This window comes from Marmota flaviventris, chromosome 2 (genome assembly GCF_047511675.1).
Source record: "Marmota flaviventris isolate mMarFla1 chromosome 2, mMarFla1.hap1, whole genome shotgun sequence".
NCBI lineage: Eukaryota > Metazoa > Chordata > Mammalia > Rodentia > Sciuridae > Marmota > Marmota flaviventris.
Window position 1 is genome coordinate 188426203 of NC_092499.1, and position 24979 is coordinate 188451181.

At 51.6% G+C, this 24979-nt stretch overlaps 1 protein-coding gene across 1 annotated transcript in view; it reads right to left on the bottom strand.

Annotated features, from left to right (window-relative positions):
* Positions 1-9819: 9819 nt before the first annotated feature.
* The window catches only part of Jph2 (junctophilin 2), a 56944-nt gene continuing 41784 nt past the window's right edge, over positions 9820-24979 (bottom strand). The window contains exons 3-6 of the mRNA XM_027945373.3: positions 15484-15602; positions 13450-14171; positions 12611-12705; positions 9820-11403 (exon numbers count right to left, since the gene is read on the bottom strand). Of these exons, the coding sequence (XP_027801174.3) occupies positions 12625-12705; positions 13450-14171; positions 15484-15602 (922 nt within the window). The 3' untranslated portion in view covers positions 9820-11403; positions 12611-12624. The remainder of the gene's footprint in view (positions 11404-12610; positions 12706-13449; positions 14172-15483; positions 15603-24979) is intronic.

Here is a 24979-nt window from a genome sequence, read left to right on the forward strand (position 1 = left end):
AAATAGAATGTGCCACATCTCCAGCCCGCCACTGCTCATCCCAGGGAATCCATGCATCTGGTCAGGGGCTGTGCATGCTTTCCACAGCAGAAACGGCATCCCCTGGTAGGTCAGCTGTGGGCAGTGCAAGGTGGGCCACTTGCCCACACCCCTACCCCTGTGTCACCTTTCCCACGTGCCTTCCCGTACCTCCAAGCTTCCCCTCAGGTATTTTCCTTAGCTCCTTTGACTCCAGTCCACAAAATGTCATTAGTATAAATGGAACCAGGAAACTATTATCAGCACAAGTAGAGCTGCAAATGCAAATGTCATCAGGGCCGAGCAGGTGACAGGAACAAAGTGTGCTCAAAACCACCCTCCTCACCACAAACAGACAAAAGCCCACACGGGCCAGCTAGATGCCGCCTCTGAGCATCTCCATTGTGATCCCCCACAAGTGTCTGGTGAAGGGTGGGCTTTGAAGACAGACACTCAGACCTGGTTTTGAACCTTAGCTTCTTATCTGTGTGATGCAGTCCTGTCTCAACTCCTAGAACTATAGTGAGAAGATATGAAATAAAGTGTGTGAAATACAGGGTGCAGGGTCCGGCATGCATGCAAACGCTTAAATGAATAGTAGCTATTATTGTTGTGAGAAATGAGGAAGTAGTGACAATGATTTTGAAGAAGTTGTCTCTTCTAGTGCAAATTTATGACAGCGCTCATGTGTGAAGCAGTGGCACCTCTTGGTGGTCAGAGGTGAGAACTGCAGGGCAGAGTGGCTGGCCTAACAGGTTAGTAGCCCAATAAACCTTCAAGGTCAAACTATGGGTTTGTATCTAGATCTGACACCAGCAAGCAACACCTCCATGATCAGCCTCCATATTCACCCTTACCAATGATTATGGGCCCATGAAGTGGCACTGACAATTTAACATGACAGGATTATATCACATGACACACAGTGAGCCCTTAATAAGTACTGGCTATGATCCTAACATGACCTTAGCAGGCCTCCAGCATGTTCCCAGGCTCAGAATTCCCCTGGTCCCTCACTACCAACGTCTCTTCCTCTGCTGAGCAGGTGAATCAGGTGGGCATCCAGTTGTTATTAATTTATTGGGAGATAGCAGAGAGGGGTCACTCTGGATTGGAGCCCCTGACCTAAAAGATAGAGCCCCTGAAGGCACCTGGATCTTCAGTGGAGCAAGATATTCCTTTGGATTGCCCTATCCATGCTTCTCTTTTTAATTAAAAATGCCTGGAATCCAAATAACACAGGAGGCCATCACAAGTTTGAGGCCAGTCTGGGCAACGTAGCCAAACCCTGTCTCAAAAAAAAAAAAAAAAAAAAAATTGAAAGTTCCCTACAAGGATGCCTGAAAGACCAAGAAAGGGTGAATTCATCATCTATTTCCCCCCCAGATAGGAGGGTCTGGGGTCACTGGGGATGGGGGACATTCTTGTCATTACCTCCAGTTGGCTCCTGGGCTGGGCACTATAGACCAATCACCCCACCTGTTCATCTGGCCATCCCTGTGTAATAGGTAAAATGATTTTCTGAATTTCACAGGTGAGAACACTGAGGCTCCCCAGGGTGAGTGATTTGCCCAGGGCCACAGAGCTAGATAGTGGGGGAGCCTGGGTGGAAAGCAGGCAGTCCAAGGCTAACTCTTCTCTGTGGTTGGTATTTGTCCAACAAAGAGGCACCCCTTCCACTCCCAAATCCAGGCGGCTGCAGCTATTTCTCTGATTGACTAAGATCTATCCCAGTAGCCCCCTCAGACCAATCAAAAATGAACAAAAATTAATCATTCCACCGACACCGACCCATCCTAATAAATGCAGCCAGTTGTGTGTGTGACTGGTCATGGCTAGCTGGTGGACAAGCCTTTGCTTTGGAATAGCTGGGGCCTGACCAAATAATTCTTGCTTTTAAAATGATCTATTTTTTTTATTTAAAAAAAATTGAAAACAAAACAACTGAGGTCAAAATTACATATTCAAACATGCCCAGTTCTGAGAAGCACAGATGGATTTGTTTTGACAAATGCAGTGTCACCACCATCCCAGGCACAATCCATAGCCCAGTGCCCCAGAATATCCCTCCCACGTCTTCCCGCTGATCCCCAGGCCCACGGCCCCAGGGAAACCACTGTTCTGGTTTCCTATCACTTTCAGCTTGATTTTGCTTTTCCTAGAATTACATATAATTAGATGCATAGTAGATCCTGTGCAGACATATGCTTTTTTTCACCTAATATAATGGCTTTTAAATTCACCCATTTCCCGTATCCGTAACTTGTTCCTTGCTATTCCTGAGTAGGATGCCATCGTCATGGGAAGAGCATGGTTTGTTTTCCATTTTCCTGTTGATGGTCATGTGGGTGTTATTAGTTTTGGGCAATGATGTCTAAAGCTTCTGTGAACATTCCCTGTTCGTCTTCTTGGACATACATTTTCAGTTATTTTGATGTGGGATTGAAAAGCCTGAATCACCACGTAGGTGTCCACTTTACCTGCCAAACCGTCTCCCAAAGCAGAAGATGCAATCTGGCCAATTCATTTTAACCACACATGTGAAAGCCAGAGCTACCAACTGACCTCCTCACCAGACAAATGACCGTGTGACTAACTAGCTGGTTCTGGGGGCTGGAAAGGCTTCCAGAGACAGGCTGGATGCTGACCAGAAGCGACAAACGAGATCAGGGAAGGCTGCTGAGGCTCCCCTGGCGAGCTTCCGAAGCCAGAAGCCTTCTGAAGGGTTGGGGTCCCCAGTCCCATGATGTAAAGGAAAATCCTGAGTTGTCTTGAATTTAATTACAAAGGCTAGAGAGTGGGGAGGGGAAGTTAATCAGTTAGCAGCTGCTGGGAAACCCACAGACCCTGCTGCACGGTCTTGAATGTATGTGAAACCATGACCTAAGTCCATGGAGAACCAGGCGGCCGTGCCCTGTTTGCTCTGATGCAACCGCTGAGCCCGCAGCACGAAGCCACTCCTCATGGCCTGCCCCAGCCCAGAGCTTGCCCTGCTTCACACGATCTGCCCCTCTTATCTGTCGTCAATGAAGCTTTGATGTAGACACCTTTTCCTCCCTATGTTTTATAGAAGTGCTCTCGACTCCAAGTCTGGAGTCTTTTCCATCTGCTGCCTGGCCCTGCTCCTGGTAGTTGTGGGAACTTGTCCTGGGACCTGGTCTTTTCCTTTTCTGATTGGCATTGCCATGGCTCAGTTGCAGAGACTCAGGTCCCTGGGTCTCCAGAGATGTGATTGACCAGCCTTCAGGGGAGACCTCCAGCTAGGTGCTCCTTCAACCCCTGGAGAAAGAACATGAGGATGTCCTGAGGCTTCGAGTGGCCAGGGGAGGTAGGAGGAGGACGCAGGTCCTCTCTGGTGCTAAGTCCTCTCTGGTGTGAAGGAGTCAGAGGTGGCCGTTTGATGTGTTGTGGCATGTTTAGCAGACCTCCAGCCAACGATGACAGTGTTCCCATCCCACCCCCAAGATGTATCATCCATAGAGATTGTCCAGTGCCTCCAGAGGGCAAAGATCATCCCTGCGTTGAGAACCACTAGGTTAAAAAAGTCCTAAGATGAGCCCAGGTTCACAGGGAGGAGACCACAGAAGCACAGGGATACCTGGAAGTTCACTGGGGGCCACCAAGGGACCTTGCATCGATTCCAGATCACCTCCAGCTCACTTGGTATCTGCAGGACCCTTCTTTTGAGGTCAACTTCCCCACCTGATGAACTCAGCCCCAGGTAAGTCAGAAGCTGCAACTCGAATCAAGTGCAGAGCGATCCTGTGACTCGGGGTACTTGGTCACATTTGCTGAGGATCTGAGCTGAAGGATTCAAACCCCCACGCAGCTCCTCCCCATACCAGGTAACAAGTGTAGGGACACGGTCTGAAACCAGGCCATCTGCCTGGTGGTTTTGGGAGTCAAAATTTCTAGAGCAAACACATGAGCACATAAGAGTCAGTCAGGGGCCCCCGAGAAACGGGAGTCCTTAAGGCAAAGGTGGTGAAATCTCCCCAGCAGGGGAAATGACACAGGCAAGCTAGATCTCAGGCTCATGAGGTTCACAGACACCAGAAAACGAGGAATTAAAGAGCAGCCCGGTCTCCAAGGCTTTAGAATTAAGACAACGCGCCCGGAGACCAGAAGTGGGGGGTCAGCTCAGACCTCTCGGACTCTGAGGTCAGCAGAGGTACCACCAAAAACAGGATCATTAAAATCAAACCCCCTGAAGCAGGGTAGCAATCTGCCCAGCTCCAAACCCAATTAGGAACTTTCCCAGACCATGAGGAGCAAATTCCAGGTGATAGAAAATAAGAGCCAGGCGTAGAAGAGTCACTGGAGTAACCCACAGTTCCAATATGTTATTAGCATAGTAAAATTCATGCCCAAGGGTGGGGGACTTGAGATGGCAGTGAGACATCTGTGGCATAAAACAGCATGATGAGAAAGAGTGCAGGCACAACTGGAACCCGACGCCAGAGACTGGGACCCTCCCTACCCTAGAGACGCAGGAACAGCTGTACACCTTCGTCCTTCATTTGAGTCAGCCTGGATTTCTGTCCATCAGGTGCTGCTTCCCTTGTATTTGAACGTAAGAACAGAGAGCCCTGATTTGGTGGCAGTTGTGCTCGTATCTGATTCTTCTGATGGACAGCACAAGAACCCATCAAGCAGATGGCGCAAGTGTCCAGGCTGAGCACGGCAAAAAGGACACTACCTCTACAGGTGACATCGCAGAGCTACATTAACTCCTGTGAGTGATGGAGACTGAGTCCTAGAGAACAAGAGAGCCCTGGCCTCACCCAAACCCATGCTGGTGGCCCAGCCATGCCACATACTTGGGGGAGCATGTTCACTCCACTTCCAAGTCTGAACCTGATGCGGTGACCTCAGAATGGCATGCTGCTGCCAGGGTCACGGGCACCTGTCTGCGTGCGGCTGAGCATGCCTGGGGAGGGCAGCTTGGCACTTGTCTGATTTCTTTCAAGCGACAGATCTCTGGACACTGATTTTAAAGGGCAGCTTTTGGTTTGCTTGACTTTTTTTTTTTTTAACTGATGGATTCTCACACCCACACCTCTGTAGCCAACAGAGGACATTTTCATCACCCCTGAAGGTTCCTGGAGCCCCTTCTTCATCAGAACTCCACCCTCCTCCCCGCCCCAACCCCTGCTAACCGCCATTCTGACTTATCGCCATACATTGATGCAACTTTGTATAAATGGACTTGTCTACTGTATTCTTTCATGTCCGGCTTCCCTTTTATACATCTCATTTTAAAAAATTCATTCCTCAAGTTGTGCACATCAGTCATTTTTACTTTTTATGGATGTGAACTATGATAAAAGTAAGTTTGATTTATGAAATCGTCCTAAGTTGGATACTGCTGTTTATGTCCTAGTGCCAGAACCTCCCCTCCCACCCACAGCGTCCCCTGCCCTTCTCCTTCCCCCAGAGCCCTGACCACCATCACCAACACCTGGAGGGAATGTCCTGCCTTGGTCCAGCAGTCCCCCAGGGCTGACCTTGACTGTTCAGGCTCTGTGATGACATACTGACTTAGAAATTACTGGAGGAAGCCCGGCAAGTTGGCACACAACGGCAATCTAGCACCTTAGGAGGCTGAAGCAGGAGGATCCCAATTTTGAGGCCAGCCTCAGCAATTTAGTGAGGCCCTATGCAACTTACTGAGACCCTGTCTCAAAACAAAAAGTGCTGGGGATGTGACTCAGTTGTAAAGTGTCCCTGGGTTCTATTCCTAGTACCAAAAATAATTTTTTAAATTAAAAGTTAAATTATCAGAAGAAGAGATGCCTTTTCTAATTTGCATCCTGGCCCTGCCTGGCTAGCTGTGGCCATCAGTGCCCTGTCCACAACCTACAGCCCTTTAAGGGCTGCCTCGGTTTTTTTTTTTTTTTATTGGTTGTTCAAAACATTACAAAGCTCTTGACATCTCATATTTCATACATTAGATTCAAGTGGGTTATGAACTCCCATTTTTACCCCAAATACAGATTGCAGAATCACATCGGTTACACATCCACATTTTTACATAATGCCATATTAGTAACTGTTGTATTCTGCTACCTTTCCTATCCTCTACTATCCCCCCTCCCCTCCCCTCCCATCTTCTCTCTCTACCCCATCTACTGTAATTCATTTCTCTCCTTGTTTATTTTCCCATTCCCCTCACAACCTCTTATATGTAATTTTGTGTAACAATGAGGATCTCCTTCCATTTCCATGCAATTTCCCTTTTCTCTCCCTTTCCCTCCCACCTCATGTCTCTGTTTAATGTTAATCATTTCCTCCTGCTCTTCCTCCCTGCTCTGTTCTTAGTTGCTCTCATTATATCAAAGAAGACATTTGGCATTTGTTTTTTAGGGATTGTCTAGCTTCACTTAGCATAATCTGCTCTAGTGCCATCCATTTCCCTGCAAATTCCATGATTTTGTCATTTTTTAGTGCTGCGTAATACTCTATGGTGTATAAATGCCACATTTTTTTATCCATTCATCTATTGAAGGGCATCTGGGTTGGTTCCACAGTCTAGCTATTGTGAATTGTGCTGCTATGAACATCGATGTGGCAGTATCCCTATAGTACGCTCTTTTAAGGTCTTCAGGGAATAGTCCGAGAAGGGCAATAGCTGGGTCAAATGGTGGTTCCATTCCCAGCTTTCCCAGGAATCTCTATACTGCTTTCCAAATTGCTGCCTCGGTTTTGATGCCATCACTCCAGCTGAAATGGCACAGCTGGCTCAGCCAGGATGGGATGTGCGCTCCCAGCTGTGTGGAGAGAGTGACTCCCTCCCCAGCACAGCGGTTCTGCCGCTGGACTCTGGGTTCCTGGTCTTGCCCTCGGAGACCCCTGAGCTCTTCCCCAACATGGACCAGACTCTGTTTCACTGCTGTCCCTTCCTCTCCCCCAGAGCTGCCTCCAGATTTTGGATGTCATTTGTGTTTTTGAAAAGGAGCCTGTCTCTCTGGGGCTCTGGCTTGCACACAGATAGTGTTTTCTGGTCAAGTAACGAGGAGTAAAGTCAATCTGTAAATATCGGTCAGTGATAGGTGGAGCTATCAAACGTATAGGTGTATCAGTCAGCTGTGCAGCGTTCAAGCTGTGCCCAAACTTTGTGAATTAATACAACTATTTATATAGCTCACAGTTCTTGAGGGACCCTGTATTCATCCATTTTTCATCATTATAAGGAAATGCTTAAAGCAAGCTAACTTTATAAAGAGTTTATGTAGCTTGAAGTTTTGGAGGCTAAAAATCAGGCAGCCTCATTGATTTGGCCTCTGGTCAGGTGGCTCTTTGGCAAAAGCACATGGAGGAGTGAGTGTGAGGGGAGAAGTCGCGTCCTTACATAGGAAGCCAGAGAGCTCTTCTGAGGTTGGGTGCACTCACAACATCTTATTTTATAAGAGGTCAGGGTCCCACGAGGGTAACCTTGTTGCCTTCTAAGGGCGGCTCCCACAATGACCTATGGACCTCCCCGGGCCTCCCTCCTAAAGGTCCCAAAACTTGACCATTGCCATTTGGGACCAGGCCTCCAACACATGAACCCCTGGAGGACAGAACACGTCAAAACCTCCTTCCTTCCAAATCTTCTTTGGAAAACTCAGAATCATCTTGTGCACTGGTGTCCAGTACACGAGTCCCCTGCAGTGCCCCTAGTGGCCGTCTTCCCTCAGCTGGTTTATTAGCAGTGATTGGGTGCGCTCACCTCCTTGCTGAAGGAGATCAGTGGAGAAGAGTACAGGCTCTGGGTTCTGGTCCCAGCTCTGTCCGTCCCTCACCATAGTACCTGAACCAATCACTTCAGCTCTCCCAGCCTCAGTTTCCTCATCTGTAAAATGGAGGGGCTAATGTCCACACTATGGAGCTACTGCAAAGTGAACAAGCGGAGCACACTGATTGTGCGCTCACACGGTGCTGGGCTTTGTTCTAAGCACATTACTCACATGGTAATAATCACCCTGGGAAAGAACACTAAGAAGATTGCAGTTGGGAAGAGGCAGAGGCGGGATTCAAACCAGCAACCTGGCTTCAGAGCCCATGTGCTGAGCCACACTGCTGCTATTCTGCCCCCAGATGAAGGAAGCAAAGGGCCCAGCCCAGAGCTGACCACGAAACCATCCAGCAGGGCAAGCGGAGAGAGGCAGGAAAGGGGAGTTTGACCTCTGACAACAGAGAAATCGGCACAAAGAGAACAGTTTTGAGCTCTTTTAGTTTGGGCAAACTTCAATTTTGCATTTTAGATTTTAGGGTTTTTTATTGAGTTACATAAGGGAGAGGCAGGTTTCCATGTGGCTTTGTCAGGCTTGTGGCCTCTAAAGGTCCTCTCTAGGCCTGCATCACCCAGCACAGCCAGATCCTCTGTGGGTCCATCAAACATTATGGAACTTCCCCTTCTTGCTGCAAACCCTGCATCTGGCTCCCATAGTTCCCAGACCCTTCCCTTTCTTTGCCCTGGAAGAGTCTGGCAAATCCTCCCCCAAGGTAGTGGTCAGTGATCACAGGTCCCAGCAATGCCACGGTTTCCCTCTGGTTCCAGCATGGTATAGAACACCTTAAATGTAACATGGCAGGGGACTGGTTAAACCTCCAGGGACCGAGGCTGGAAGGGGAGGTACCAGCCAGGCTGGGTCCTGAGCCACTGGAGGAGCCTGACTCCATCCAACCTTACCTGATGGGGTCCAATCCCAGGCTCAGGAAGCCACCTTCTTTGCCAGCCATCCCAGGTCATTCTAAGACAGCCCTCCCGCGCTCCCTAAGCTCTAAGCAGTCTTCACCACCCCAAATCTACCTCCTTTGATCCTCACGCCTGCGCTTCCTGGGAAGAAGGCCATGAACAGGGATCAGAGTCTCTTTGGCATAAGGGGAAACCAAGGTACAGAGAGGGAGGGAGGCCGGGGACACAAGCCAAGCCAGAGGAGGTGCTTGGGAGAGAACCAGGGCTCCTGAGGACCCGATCATTGAGCCTGAGCCTGCCGGTGGGTGAGGGACCCTATCCTGCTACCCACTTGCTGAGGCCACCCACTGAGAAAGCAGCTTAATGACAGGACTTGTTCCCAAGCAAGCTAGAGAACCATGTCCCTCCGCAGGCTGGTGTGACTTGGGGCAGGTCTCCTCTCCTCTGAGCCTCTGTGGAGATGGCATGGAGGTCCCCTGTGACTGAGACATGCTAGGACTGTGTAGCTGGGGCCTAAGATGATTCCACCTTTTTGGGGTTTGGGGATCCTCCATCAAAATGCAAAAGGGTGTGTGACAGGTATGGTGACTGTGCTGTGACCTGCTGACAATAAGGACGCCTGTCTCCCAGCTGCTTTCGACAGCTGGGTTATACGTAATGTCAACGCTGAATGTAACCCTCACTGTAACCCAGGGAGGTGGGTGGTGTTGTTACCCCCATTCTATAGATGAGAAAACTGAGACTCTGAGAAGTGGAGAAAGTGAGCCAGGACTGGGATCCAAGGGTCTTCCTCCTCTAAGGGCAGGCTCTTGCTCCTGGATGTCTGCTTTAGAAACAGACTCCACTGTGCAAGGTGTATAGCCCCTGAGTTGCTCTTCCAGTACTGAAGCCCCTCATCGCCCCTCAAGAAGCATTACGGGAACTTTCTGAGCACGTGAGGACCTAGACCAGCAGGACCAGCTTCCCCCGCCTCTCCTTCACCAGTCCCTCATCCTGGCCCACAAGCAGACACTGCAGCCGAGCCATGGAGCCTGTGAGCAGACACAAGTTTATTACTGCACAGCCTGTAGCACCTGAGCCCCCACCCCCACACCGGTTCCAACCAGGCCCCACGGCTCTGGCAGCCACAGGCTCGTCCCCAGCACAGGACCAGACCCAAAAACCCAGAGCAATGATCTTAGAGTTGAGGCCCGGAGCCTGTCAGCCCTGAGGAGCCTTACCCCACCCCCTCATTCCCTAGGAGTCCAGAAAAGCCCAGACACAGATGCAGAGTGGTGCCCACAGCTGGCTGGGATGGGAGCGTCTGCAGGCTCCTCTCTGCAGAAGCACAGCTCAGGATTCCAGCCACGCTAGAGGCTCTGGCAGCTGGAAACGGGCAAGTGCAAAGCTAGAGGGGAAGGTTCCCAAGGATGGAGAAGGGGGAAGGGAAAGTTGTTCCAAATGACCAAGTCCTGACCTGCCCTGGGAGGGAGCCTGGCACCACACGGAGGCTCCAAGGTCCAGAGAAACAGAATAGCAGCAGCACCTCCAGCTCAGCTCGGATGCTGTGGCCACATCCTTCCCCAGGAAGGGCTTGGGTGGGCCTGGGAGCTCTTTCCCTTCTTCCTGGAGACAGGGAACCACAGCCCTTAGCCCCCAGGCCACCCCCCAGCAAGCCTGAGGGCCCAGACACAGTGTGGTGAGGACATCTTTAAGTGAGGTGCATGTGAGTGTCGTTTGCCAAGCACATGGAAGGGGCTTTCTTGTGCAGACTGCACCAGGCTGATCTCTCAGCACCCACCTGAGAGTCTGCCCAGGGAAATCTGCCTCCCTTTCATGTCATGCCTCCCTAAGCCCACAATGGCCCTGGTGGGGGAAGGGGACAAGCCGATTCATAGGGCACCATACGAGCTGTAGCTCACGGGCCCGAGAACTTCTGTACAGTGACCCCAAGGAAATCAGCAACTCTAAATGCAACTCCAGCCTCAGACACACCCACAAACAGGGACCACCACAACTGCACCTTACCCTTCCTCCCACCCCGCCCCGCCTCTGGGGTCAGTGGCTTCCTAGGCAAAGGCTCCCATTCCCCAGGTCTCCCCCTGTTCTACTGGGCCAGGAGGAGGCCAAGTGGATTGGTGGGAGAAGGCGGAGCACTGCATGCTGGGATAGTCAGCTGAACTTGTCCATTTCCTCCACCATCATCCAGAACATCTGTAAGTCAGGGCCAGCTGTGTGCTGGGTACAACAACATGGTCCAGGGGATTTCAGCACCCCCTCAGCTTCCCAGGCAACCTTGGGCCACCAGCCAGGGGACTAAGTTAAAATGGGAGAGGGGTAGGAGCAAGAGGGAGAACATCACTGAACATCAACATCCTGCTTAAGTGACTTCTTCCAAAACACACAAAAGCTCAGGGATTGGGTGACAAGGGGCAAGGAGAAGGAGTGGGTGAGGACAGGGGACAGGAGCAGATCAGGAAGCTCAGGAGACCAGGGGTCTCCCCTCAGGGCTTCCCTTGCCCCCGAGCAGAGCGCCCCTGGAGGGGTCCCAGACATCTTACTCCTCTGGCACCCAACCCACAGCACGGCCCCGGGGAGGCCTCCTTAAGCGTCTGTGGTGTGGATGTGAGCTGGGCGCGGGGCTCCAGGAGCAGAGTCTTGTCCTCTTTGGCCACCTGCCTGGCATTGCAAAAAGATGGATCATGGTGTCCGCGGAACTCCTGGCTCTGCAAAGGCACAGCAACGAGGTGAGGTGAGGGAGGGAAGAAGGGTGCTCCAAGGCTGACCACCCAGTGGGATGCTGGGCGCGGGCCCCCTTCCCCACCCCCCAGGGCAGCCCCACTCTGCGAGGCCTCCCCCGGCCCTGACGCCTGCCTCTGCCTATTTGAACAGGTTGTTCCCTCTGCTGTTCCACTCTTCCCTTCCTTCCCTCCCTCTCCCCCTCTGTCACTTGGCTCTCTCCTTTCCATCCTCTAAGCCATTGGTGCCTACAGGAAAGGCTCCAAAATCCCCATGAAACAGGCAGCCCACAAGCTCAGCATTTGCCCCCAGGTGGACCTGCCAGGCTAGTATTATCCCTGGTTAGCTACGCAGTGATGGCACAGGGATTCCTTCCCTCTCCTGAGACTGACTACAAAACTCCAGCACACTCTAAGCTAGATCAAAGAAGGGCTGTTTGGCTTGTTGTTTGTCTTGCAGGGGGAGGGGGCAGAGGACAGGGGCAATAGGCAGGAACTCTGAGAGCACTGCCAAGCACAGGATTCACTGTAACGGCCAGCCCTGGCAGGGGGAAGACTGTCACCCTGAGACCAGCTCAGACTATCCTTTTTTAGAGGACTGTGTCCAGTCTCCAGTTCCATCATGGAGAGAAAACTGGGATGGAACCAATGGCAGAGGAAGGGCATGGGGTGGGAGGGACTGAGGTGGGGCAAGAGGGCGTGGTGCTCAGCCCTGCCCACCATCTCCGGTGGACTGTCAAGATGCAGGGATCTGGGGACAGCACCAAGAGCTGCTCAGCTTGATGTCTGAACTGGGAGATCTCCTCGCTGTGGGCTGTGAGGATTGGCTGTCACTCCTCAGGGCAGGAGTGAGTCTCTGCTGCCTCTACAGCTCCCCCTGGAGGCGCTGCTGAGCAAATGTTGGTCCAATGAACGAATGGATGGGTGAATAAAGTGTGCAGCTAGGGACACCTAGGCGTGAGCAAAGGGGGTGGGGAGCCCAAGATCCGCCAAACCCAGGGCAGATGTGACTCCGCAGCAGAATGCTTGCTTAGCATGCACAAGGTCCTGGGTTCAAGCCCCAGCACGGTAGAAAAAAATAACAACAATAATTAGCCTCAGGATGGATGCCCAGTTCCAAGTGGGTTCCTTCTCCTGTCACCCTGACCCAGACTTCCTAAGGGCTCCTCCCTTTTCCTGCTTTCCCCTGCCACACCTGGTAGACGAAGGTCAGGTCAGGAGATGGACAAAGAGGATGGCCAGGCCGATGTTGAGCAGGATCACCATGCAGATGAGGACAGTATTGGGGACCTGGAACAGTGGACAGAGGCTGCCTGAGTCCCAACAGCCTCTCCACAACCCCAGTCAGATTACAAGCCTGGCCAGAGGCGCAGGAACTTCTAGAAAGATCCTCCTAAGAGCACCCCCTGTGTGGTCATTGTGGACCCTGGATGGCAGACTTTGGGAGCTGAAAAGATTCTTGGAAATAATTAACATAAGCCCTCAGGGTCCAGAAAGGGACATGAATATATCCCAAACCACAGAGCAGGAGAGACTCAGGCCTGGAACCTGGGTGGCAGGCCTGATGGACTGCTGATCCCTCCTGTGTGGCCTTCCTCAGCCCCTGAGAGCCCAGCTACACTCTGTTTCTGCAGTAGTGGCGACCAGCCTCCCATGGATGGAAAGGTCCAGAGTCCAAGACCTGCTGGGGTCTTCCTCCACCCCCAGGAAGCCATCCATGCTACACCCTGAGCAGATGAGCAAGCTGGGTCCCCGCACAAGTCTTCCCCACCAGCAGGTGGCCCATCCTCCCTTGGCTCAGGCTCTGCTGACCCTGTTCCTGAGACCTGCCTCTATGGATAGGACACCAGGGGCAAATTCCTACCCGGAGGTGAGGTAGGGATCTTTGCCTTGTCATTTGGGCTCTGAAGTCCTCTAGGCACCGGGACAAAGCTACACTCCAGTATTCCGCCTTCCCCGCCCCCAAATGCCCTGCACCCCAATCCTGCCTCCTGTCCTGTGGACCTCAGGTGTCTCTTCTGCCCATAGACTCACCTCTTCTACCTCCACCTCCGCCTCTGCCAGCAGCGCCGCCTCCTTCCGAGCCTTCTTCTTGGCCCCAGCCTTGGTCAGCCCTCTGGCCTCGGTCTTGCGGGCCTTGGCCTTGGACTCGGCTTTGGGGACAATGGGCTTGGGCTCCATCTTGGAGGGGGCCTCGGGCGCAGGCTCGCAGACTTGGACCGCAGGGGCCTGCACGGGGGCGGTGGCCGGGGACGGTGGCGCGGAGTCGGACCCGGAGGCTTCGGGCTCGGGCTCATCCTCGAAGGGCGGAGGCGCGGGCGGCCCTGTGCGCACCGCGTAGCTGTGGTAGCCGCGGTACAGCGCCACCTCGGGATCCCGCGACGGCGCGGGCGGCGCCTGCAGCGCCTCGATGGCCATGTGTTCGGTGGCGGGGCGCGCGGGGCTGCGGCGGCCCGCGCCCTCGGACGGCGTGACGGGCCGGCTGCCCTCGCCACCAGACTCGCCGTTCCAGGCGCCCGGGCCCAGCAGGCCGTCCTTGGACGTCCCCGGCCGGGGACGCTTGGGCTGCGGGGGAGTCCCGGCCGGCGACGGCGGGCCCCCTTCGGGCCGCGGGGTCTCGCGCTCGTGCAGCTGCGGGCTCTCGCGGGGAGGCTGCCGGACGCCTGCGGCGCCCGCGCCCCGCTCGGGGGGCTCCAGCAGGCTCTCCGAGTTCTCCAGGATCTCCTGCAGCAGCCGGCGCTTCTGATATTCCGGACCTGCGGGGCAACACGAGGAGGCTGCGTGGGAACCCCACCGCTGGATGATCCTGGGCCAGGCACGTCACCTCCTGAGCCTCGCTCATTTACTCAGCCAGCACTCTGGGCATGAGCTGATACCAGGCCCTGCCTGGCCTGAGCAGTTTCCTAATATGAACTCGTTCGTTTTGATAACCCTATGAGATTGGTGCTATTGAAAACCTCCGATTTCCAGATGAAGAAAGAAAAGACCCAGAAAGGTTAAATCACTAGCCCAATGTCACACAGCAAAGGGCAGATGTGATGCTTTTAACTAGGACACTGGTCTCTTTACATCCCCTTGCCTGAAAAATGGGCCTAGTAATACCTATTTCATAAATAGCAATGGAAGGATAAATTTAGAAAATGTGTGCAAAATGACAAGCTCAGACCCTGGCACAGTAACAGCCATGGCTACCACCACCCAAGGCAAGCTAGTGTCACTCTTCCTGGGCCAGCAGGGGGAGCACTGTGACCAGAAGGGACGTCTCTGGGGCACAGACTGCACTCCTGGGTCTTCTATCTAGTGTCACTTGGGCTCCCTTACTGCAGTGCAGTCTGTCAGAGCCATTGGTCCTCCTTACTCTGCAGCCTCACTCCCCACCTCCCGTTGTGTGCCTCCCCATCTAACTGTTCCAAGCTCCTGTGCTTTGGGGCCTGCAGTTCTTTCCATTCAACTGTCCCACCCAGTACCCCCTGGTGCAGTAGTTCTCAAAAGTGTGGCCCCAGACCAGCAACATTGGCCCTGCCTGGTCCTCTAGGCATGGGCTCCACCCCAGACCTACAATCAGGACCTGGGGGAGGGGTGGGCCCAGCAGTCTGTGTCAAGATCAGTCTTGAAGGACCTGATCTGTCACACAGCACTCATCATACTGCATGAAATTGAGGTTTACCAGTTGCCTTGCACGAAGTAGCACAGCTGGTGAGCAGCAGAGTCAGGATTTGAACACCTGCAGCCTGTGTGCCTCACCCCATGCAGTCTTTGAGCCCAGCACAGACCTGACATTCAGGAAGTGCTCAATTAGTGCTTGACAAAGTACTGAGCAGGAGCAGGAAGGACCGTTTGCCCCCGCATCCACCAGAGACTTACCACTTCTCTAAGCTTCACCAGCCCCAACCAACAGGGACAGGCATGCAGGCAGAGATATGTCTCCTCCGTGTCCTTTTTCATTGTCCCATACCTTGTCTGCATCATGCCTCACAGTTTCCAAAACTTAGAAGCATTCATGAGCCTACTGAAGTATCTCAGCTTCCCAGCAAGCAAAAAAAAGTACCCATCGCCCAGTGGCCCTACCTGGCTGATAGAAGTCTGGAGCCAGCTCCCTGGCCAGAGTGCGGGCAATGTTCGATTCCTGGTTTGCGGCCAGAGCAGCCTGTTCCGCTGCCTCAGCTTTGGCCCTGGCGTGGCTTGTCCTAAGGAGACAATAGGGCAGAACACTTAGGGTCCCACCAGAAAAACAGTCCTTGTTTCTTCTCCCCATCCCATGCAGAGACACCTGGACCCAGCATTCGCTCGCTCAGGCTGTCCATGGATATTTATCAAAGCCTGTGCCCAGAACATTTCCTCTACTTTCTGGGCACACGAAAGACCTCATGTCCCAGCCTCCCCTGCAGTTAGGTATGATGGGGTGACTCTTCTGGCCCCTGCGTTATGGGAAGCTCTGGTGTGTGTGCTGTCCAGGCCTGGCCATAAAAACCTTTTCCCTGTTGCTGGCTGCATGCAGAAGAGGCCAACGTCCCACAACAGGGCGTTTAACACCTTTTGCGTCACAGAGTCCTTTGGCAGTCTGGTGAAGCCTGTAGATCCATCTCAGAACAATGCTTTTAAAATGCACAAAATTCATGGGATTACAAAGGAAATCTGTAGTTATATCAACACACTGTCACCAAAATATTTAAAATAACAAATTTGCAATATAATAATGTATGTCCTTCTTTATTAACACATTAAACAAAATGTCTATCAGGCCTACTAACTACCATAATTTTAAAGTATAAATTAGCATAAAGGATATTTCAAAGATATCTGCAACAGTAATGTGATATGAAAATATGTATGATTTGCATTGACAACAAAATCACAGATACTGAGAACGGTACCATGGCTTATTGCCTACTTCTACAAATGAAGAAAATGCTGAATTTTAGTTAGAGGTTGGTAAAAAAAAAAAAATAAATAACACTTTTCCCCACCTCTAGTAGATACTTTTGCCCAGATCCCTTTACTGGGCAAATTGCACCTGCCTCCTAGCTAATGGCTCATTGCTACCCCAAGGATTGCAACCAACAGAAACCACTGTGTTCCACAGTTTAAAATGCCACTCCCTCTACCCTTGCCCAAGCAGCCCACACCAGTGACTGGCTGACACCAATCAAGCCCCTCTCACCCCAAGAGCAACCCACTGCAACCCTGGGGCACAAATCCTTGCTCCAGAGGCCTCAGCTTCAGGCAGGGCTCCAAAAGAGACCACAGGCTTGCTCAGCTCCTTCCCCATCCCTTCTGATGCTCCCACCCCTCTTTCCTGGAAGCATGTCCTCAAAAAAAAAAAAAAAAAAAAAAAAACTCTGGATTAGGAGTCCCCATCTCACACCATGTTTCTAGGGACTGGAACCTAAAACATCATTCAAGTTCATGGACTCTCCACATTCTACCCAGAGAATCCCTGGTGGACTCCAAATGAAGAAATGGAGTGGAAGGAGCCCAAGTGCATAATTGACAGCCCCTCCCACAGTCCTACACTGGAACGTGACAAGAGCAAACTTTAAACATTTATGAAGCACCTGAGATTTGAGAGATGTCTGTTTCAGCTGCCAGTCTAGCTATAGTAACGGTGGCCCCGTTTACCACAGGCCAGGTTCAGTGCTCCACTCCGGCACTAAGGGAACCAGTAAGATCATCTGCCATGATATCATGACATCTGAGGAAGCTGGTGCTGTTGTTCACCCTCTTTACAAACGGAAACTGAGATACAGACAGGTTAAGTAACTTGCCCAGGGTCACAGAGTCAGGAGGGCAGGAGTTGGGATGTTGAACCCTAACCTGGGTGCTCATGCTGCTCTTGAGCATGTGACAACTGTGGCCAAAAGCTGAGGCTTGAGACTCCTGCGGACAAGAATATCCAGACCCCCTCACCACCATTAAGTCAAATATAATCAAATAAAAAGTATTTATTTACAACCATGAGATGTGCCAATTAGGAAGAGCATAGAAGACACTGGAGACACTGAACAGTGAGCCTTCCTAGAGACTGGCAGAGGGTGGGTTGGCCCAGGAGGTTTCCCTGAGGATGGGACATTCAAGCTGAGACCTGGAGACACACATCCATTAGGCCTAGCAGAGGTGGGGAAGGCTGTGAGCTGGGCAGAGGCAAGCAAGCTCTAAGGCCCTGGTTAATTTTTCGGCATCTGAGTGCCCCTCACACCGCACCCTAACCCCAGACGAGGCAGAACCAAAATCAGAATCCAGGGCTGCTGATCCCAGATGTGCCCTCACCTGTTCCCAAGTCCCCCCACCCCGCCCCTGCGTGTGCGTGTGCGTGTGCGTGTGCCTGCGTGCGCGCTCCTGCGCTTGCACTTTGGGTTCAGTGAACCCTAGCCTGGCAGGGTAGCATGGGGGAGAGGACAGCAGCTTGGACGTCTTCTGGCCTGGGTGTGAGATTCTACCCCCCTGCTCATTGCTGAGTGGAGCGGAGCCTAGGGGCCCTGCTGGACTTCCCTGGAGAACTCAAGGTGGAGTGAGAGCCAGCAGAGGGGTTAACTCCCTGGAAGGTGGAGTGTCTCCAGCACACACTGGGCCCACAGTAAAGGAGATGGATTCCCTGAAGCTCCTACTATGTGCCAGGCCCTTTACCTTTGTCATCCCTTTCAGTCCTCACAACTGTCCATAGGAGGTTTTTGTCCATCTCTCCCCACCTCACGGGCAGGGAGACTGAAGCTCAGAGAGCCGTCTCGCTCAAGGATGCAAAACAGTATCTCACACTGCGTGCCCAGGGCTCTACAGTAACCACCGTACTTCACCCCCAGCCCCGCAGCTCTAAGTGGTAGACGGATGCCTTCCTCCCTCCTCCCAGAGGACAAACCAGAGGGACAGTAGATGCTGGTAGATCACCAGTGCTCCCACAGCCAGGAAGCAGCAGCGTGAGAATTCAAGCTGAGGCACCCAGGAATCAGGGCCCTTGGACACAGGCTCCGCTCCACTCAGCAATGAGCAGTGGGCTAGAATCTCACACCCAGGCCAGCAGACGTCCAAGCTGCTGTCCTCTCCCCCATGCCACCCTGCCAGGCTAGGGTTCACTGAACCCAGAGCGCAGCCGCAGGAGCGCGCACGCAGGCACACGCACACGCACACGCACACGCACACCCGGGGGCGGGGTGGGGGGCTTGGGAACAGGTGAGGGCACATCCGGGATCAGCAGCCCTGGATTTTGATTTTGGCTCTGCCTTGTCTGGGGTTAGGGTGCAGATGCCGAAAACTTCAGTAATCGAGTTAAATCATATTTTCATATAATATTTAAAATTAAAATTGAAATCCTGGGTAAGTAAATTATTTAGAAAATGTTTCACAGAGACTGATGGGACGCTGTGCTGGCGTCCCTCCCTTCCCCACCGCTCCCCAGCCCTGACCCCACTGGACCTTGGGTGCGCGGCTTTCCTCTCCGTGCCTCAGTTTCCCCGTCTGTAAAGTGGAGGTGACAGCTCTCCCCTGGTGGAGCTGCTGTGAATGTGAAGGGGGTGGTGATGGCTTTGCTGGTGAGACAATAAGTGGTGGCGGTGGTACAGGAGGACAGGGTGACATTTGCAATATCGAAATTCAAGGTGGTACGTGCGGAGCGGCAGGCTCACGTTGGCCTGCGCGTGGGTTTGTGTGAGACAAAGTCCTAAACTCTTCAGAGCCACTTCCAGGGGAACCTGAAACCCCAGGTCAGTGGGGGAGGGAAAGCACAAGGCAGGCGAAACTTCCAGCTGAGAAGATGCCCTTTTTTGGTCATGTGAGCTGAATGACGCTCATTTCCTGATCCCTAGTGAAGCTGAGTTGCAGGACTCCAGGCTGGAACCAGGGCAGCCGGCACAGGAGTGGAGATGGGGGTGGCCACGTAGCCCGAGACATGAGGGTTGCCGCATTGGAAGCAGGCACGCGGGGGACCTCTGCCCACCTCCATCAGCCTGGCACTGGCCACAGAACCCCTTACTAGCCCTCTCCCCAACCCCCATCCTCTCTAACCTCAGGGTGGCTTCTCAGCTCCCAGCCTGCAAGCCAGGAATCCCAGTATTCTCCCACACCCTCCTCCCCATCTCCTTCAACCCCAAAGCCAATCAGTCACCCACTCCTGCCTGTCCTGGCAAAGCCCCCCCAGCCCCAGCCCACGCAGTACACAGGGGTTGTGCCTGCCCGGGTACATTCCCAGGCCTCACCTCTTGCTTCAGGTCTTTGCAAGCCCTCTTGCCGTGCTCAAAGCAAAGCCCAAACACTCCACACGGCCTGCAGGGCTTCCCACGTCCTCTGCGTGAGGCAATCCTGATGGGGCATGCAGGGCAGCACCCAGATGAAGGGCAGGCAGAGCTGCTGTCTCCCAGAGGCCACTGCTTCCAGTCAGGTGCCACTCACGGGGTGGCCCTGCAAACCCTCCAGCATCCTCACCAGCTTGTCAGTAATGCAGGTTCTCAGGATCCACCCCAGACCTTCTGAATCTCAATCGGAGCGGGAGGAGCCCAGGAACCTGTGTTCCACAAGCCCTCCAGACACCCGCAGCTCACCAAAGACAGAGAAGCGTGACAGAGAGGTAATCAGCCTGCCCAAGCCCTGGGAGCCTCAAATGCTTTCTTTAAGCACCATGAGCCCTCCCTGGTCTAGGCCCTGCCGGGATGACACAGGGACCACCTCTTCTCTGACTACTCGCCACATCGAGGTTGATGCCTCTGGGCGAGGGTCTTCTAGGATGGCTCTGAGCCTGCTGGGGAAGTGAGGGGAACAGTAACTAGGTCAGGGAGTGGGGCAGGGAGAAGCCGCTCTTCTTGATGGCATTCAGATGGATTATCTTTCGTCAGCAGGGTTAAAAATAAGGCTGGTGGTTCTGGGATGGGGCAGGGCTATCACTCAACAGAACCACTTTGGGGCGCATGCACCACTACCTCCCCCATCCCATAGCTTCCTTTCCCATCCCCAGGCCCCTCGCTGCTTGGTTATAGCTGGTCTTGTTTCCCAGTTGTCTTCACCATGCATTGGCGGCTTCATGGGGCCAGAAGGGGACACTCACTAGTCTCATCTTGACTCTAGGCCTTTGCTCAGGCTGTTCCCCCAACCTGGAATGTCCTTCTCCTCCCTCCATACTTACAACTTTAAAGGTCCAGCTAAAGACCCCTGACCACTCATTGGTCCATTTATTCATACGATTTATGGAATGAGCCACGCACGGTTCTGGGCATTGTGGACTCGACAGGCATCTTTGTGAGCTCCCTCATGGACCTCACATTCTAATGCAGGACTCAGACAGTGCCAGCAGCAGGCTGAATCCAGCTCCTGGTCTGTGTCTGACTGCCCTTGAACTAAGAACTCTTATTATATTTTTAAGGGGTTGAAAAAAAACAAAGGAGTAATATATTGTGCAACATGAAAAGTATATGAAGTTCCAATTTCAGTATCCATATAAAGTTTTATTGGAACGCAGCCACACTCATCCGTTTATGTTCTGTCTGGAGTTAGGTGGTTGCCATAGAGACTGCACGACAAGCAAAGCCAAAAATATTTCCCATCTGGGTCCTTTTCAGAAAAAGCTTACCACCTCTGTTCTGACGCATTGCCTCCACAAATGTTTCTTCTACTACTAAAACTAATAGCATTGATTGGGGTTATTTGTTGAGCACATTGTGCCCAGCTCTGTGCTATGGCCTTCTTGATAGCTGTGACCTAAAGACGTGTAATTACATTACAGTATCCAGCTTAACAAGACTGTGGCCATCTTGGTTATAGCCGCCATCTTGCCCTCCAGGTGACCCTGGCACTCATCCCAAACCCTATAGGACAAACAAGTCATTAAGAGAGTCAACCAAGCATGTTGTGCCAGGCACTGATGCCTGGACTGTTTCTTAACTGACATTTGGCACGTTAATAGCTTTTGAGAAAGGTCAGGTAAATAGCGCTTGGCCGCAGCCCACCTTTGTCTTGCTTCACTTATAAATTCCTTCCTCCTGCCTTGGACTGAGGGGATTCTTTTGTCTTGCCACTGTCCTAGGCACACTTCTGTCTGCGGATCCTAAGAAATTGTGCTTTCCGTGATCCTTTGGACCCGTCTGTGTCTTTCTTTGGTCTCACGGCACCTTCCACCTTTGGTGACTGATGCTTCTACGGGAACTGAGTTTTTCCAAAACACACCTTTCTCATTGTCACACAGTTAGAAATCGAATGTGCCCAAGCTCTTACCCATTACCCTGAGCCACATCCCTCTGGGCTCCACACCGAGGTAGGTTGAGCCCTATTCTCTGTGGGAAGGGACCAAGCTTGGGGAAGAACAGGTCCCAGCAGCCACTTGGGGATCCTGCACCCTAACAACACAGCCCTGCCAGGCCCACTGGGCCTCATTTCTGGAAATCAGTAGTTAAACAGGAGCTCAGAGCAAAGCGTCTAAATGACACCATGGCACGGCTAACAGGGACAGCTGGTCGGGCCAGATCCAGACTCTGCTCTCACAACCCTGAGAGGTCTGAGCCTTCCTGAGACCCAGTCTCCTCTCCCGCAAAGTGGGGATAGTAACAGCACCTAGCTCAGAGGAAAAGACAGAGGAGAAAGCACGTCAGCGAGTACCCACACGGCTAAGGGACAGTGGCAGGCACACACGAAGTGCTGTATAGATGCTTGTTAAATAAAAATCAATAAGAAGCACAGTTTGTTTGGAGAGGACTAAACGAAAAATCCTGAATATACTAAATGTCACCATTTTTTCACTTTAGAATGGAAAAAAAAAAATCCTCAGAACAAAGAGGTTTGGCAGACTGGGCAGATAATTGTTCCCAGCTCAGGACTCTGCCAACGTTTCTGGCCACTACAGAGGTGGTGATGGAGACAGTGCAGCCAAGTGTCTTCCTGAGGGAGAATGCTTCAGATGCCACACCCCTGCCTTCTCCCAAAATAGCTCCTCGCCCCCAGCTCTCACTGGACAGGCCTGTTTCCCTAGAATGACCAAGGCCAGCCTAACGGAATGGAGGACCCTGGCTCGGTGTCCAGTGGCTGGCCCAGAGAGCTCCCCAGGAGGAAGCCCCCTCTCTCAGGGATGTGGGCAGGACGGAGTCCTGGATCCACAGACCCTTCCCTGCCACACCATTTGCTCCCATTTGCCAAATTGATCCTGAGCCCCTGCCACAGGTGGGCCACATCAGGTGCTAGAGAGAGAGTGGCCAATGAGCAGGTGGCACCACACCAGGAAGCCCCTCACCAGAGAGGCTAAGGGTGCAAACTCAAGCCCCGATCATAGCACCATGTCCCATTCTAAGATCTGACCTTTGATCTTTGGCCTCAGTTCCTTCAGTGGTGAAATGGAGATAATAATATTTACCTCATTGCTGGGCATGGTGGCACACGCCTGTAATCTCAGAGGCTCTGGAGACTGAGGCAGGAGGAACGGGAGTTCAAAGCCAGCCTCAGCAAAAAACAAGGTGCTAAGCAACTCAGTGAGACCCTGTCTCTAAATAAAATATAAAATAGGTCTGGGGATGTGGCTCAGTGGCTCAGTGGCTCAATCCTTGGTACTCCCACCCAAAAATTTACCTCATAAATCTGAAATGAGATAGCAAAAAAAGTGTTGAGCGTAAACTGAGCACTTAATAGTAGTTACCATTATTGCTGTTTTTATTAGTATTGTCAAAATGCTTACCAGAATTCCCTTCCAAAATTCTATCGGCTGCCAACAAATGGAGACAGGCTGTCTCAAGGCTGTTCTGAGGTCCACCCACACTAGAGCACCCACCAGGACTTCATTCCTCTCTATTGCCAAATGATAGATCATTGTGTGGATAAGCTGAGTTTGTTCACATCAATTGATGGAAATTGGGGTGGTTTCCATTTAGGGGTTATTGTGAATTCTGCTGCTTGGATATTCATGTACAAGTTTTTGAATGGAGGCATGTTGTCATTTCAAACTGCTGGGTTACATGGTACCTCTGTTTAACCTTCCACGCACCACCAGGTTATCTTGCTAAGTGGCTGCTCTATTTCAGTCTCCCAGCAACATCTGAGGGCTCCAGTTCTTCCACATCTGTGCCAACACTTGTGATTGTCCACCTTTTTAATTATGAGCATACTGGGGACTTGTGAAATGGTACCTCATTGTGATTCTGAGTTATATTTCTCTAAGGACTAATGATTTTGAACATCACTTTATATACTTAAAGGCCATTTGTTTATCTTCTTAAAAGAAATGTCTGTTTAGATCCTTTGCCCACATTTTTTTATTATTATTGAGTTGTGAAAGTTCTTTATTTATTCTAGACACATGCCCCTTAGCAGATATATCATTTGCGGTATTTTTCCCATCCTTCTGGTTGATGTTTCACTTTTTTTGATAGTGCCCTTTGAAGTAAAAAAGTCTCAATTTGTTGTTGTTCGTTTGTTTCAGAAGTACTAGGGATTGAACAAAGGACCTCCTCACACATCCTAGGCAAGTGCACTATCCCTGAGCCACCAGCCCCCCTTTATTTTATTTGGAGTCGGGGTCTCATGCAGTTGCCCAGGCTGACCTGGAACTTGCAATCCGCCGCCTCAGCCTTCCAAACATCTGGGATTACAGGCGTGCACCATCACGCCCAGCGAAAGTTTCACATTTTAATGAAGTTCAAGTCATCTATTTTTTGTCTTTTGTCCTCTGGACATTTGGTGTCATACCTAAGATGGCTTTGCCTAACCCAAGGTCACAAAGAATTCCTCCTATCTTTTCTTCTATGAGTTTTACAGTTTTAATTCTCTCATTTATGTCTCTGAGCATCACTTCTCATAAAAAAAAAAATGACAGATACACTAAGGGTTCATACCACCTTACAAGGTAGATATCACCACCATTTTACAGATGGGGAAACAGAGGAACAGAGAAGTTGTGTCACTTATTCATGATTATTAAAGTGCAAGTTGAGCCATGGATGGCCCCTGCCATGGAAAGATAGAGTCTAGGAGGAGAGATACGACAGGTGAGAAGTCCTGAGAGTAGAACAAAAGAAGGTTAGTGGGCTCTGGAAGCCCATCTGGGGGGGGGGGTGCTATTTTACTATTTGAATTTTTTTTTATAATACATATACAAAAAATGCATACACATATGTATTTTATTATTTCTATGTTGCATATTATAGAATGTATCATATAAACATATGTACATGTATCATAAAAATAATATGGCTTCCTTGTAGAAAATTTTGGAAAACAAGCAGAATTTTTTTTTAATTGCTGTTTACATTTTGGTGTTGTGAGGTGGTTAGGATGGTGGGTGACTTCCTGAAGTCCTCCAGGCTTCAGCTTTTCCATCCATAAAATGGGGGTATGAACAGCCCTGCCTCACAGAGTGGCTGGGACTGTAGAACAAATTCATACAGAAAACCCTAGAACAGGCCCTGGCACAGTAAGCCCCAGGCCAGTGTGCCCAGCAGCGGAAAGTGGTTTGCTCTAGTTGAAAGGGAGAAAGGGGTGGTATTGGGGATTCGGGTTCTGAGTTGGGGTGGAGGCAGGAGCTGTGCTACCCTCCACCGCTCCATGCAAAAATGACCCAGCCAAAACCCCCTGGCCACAAAGGTAGCCCTTGCAGATCATGTTTTAT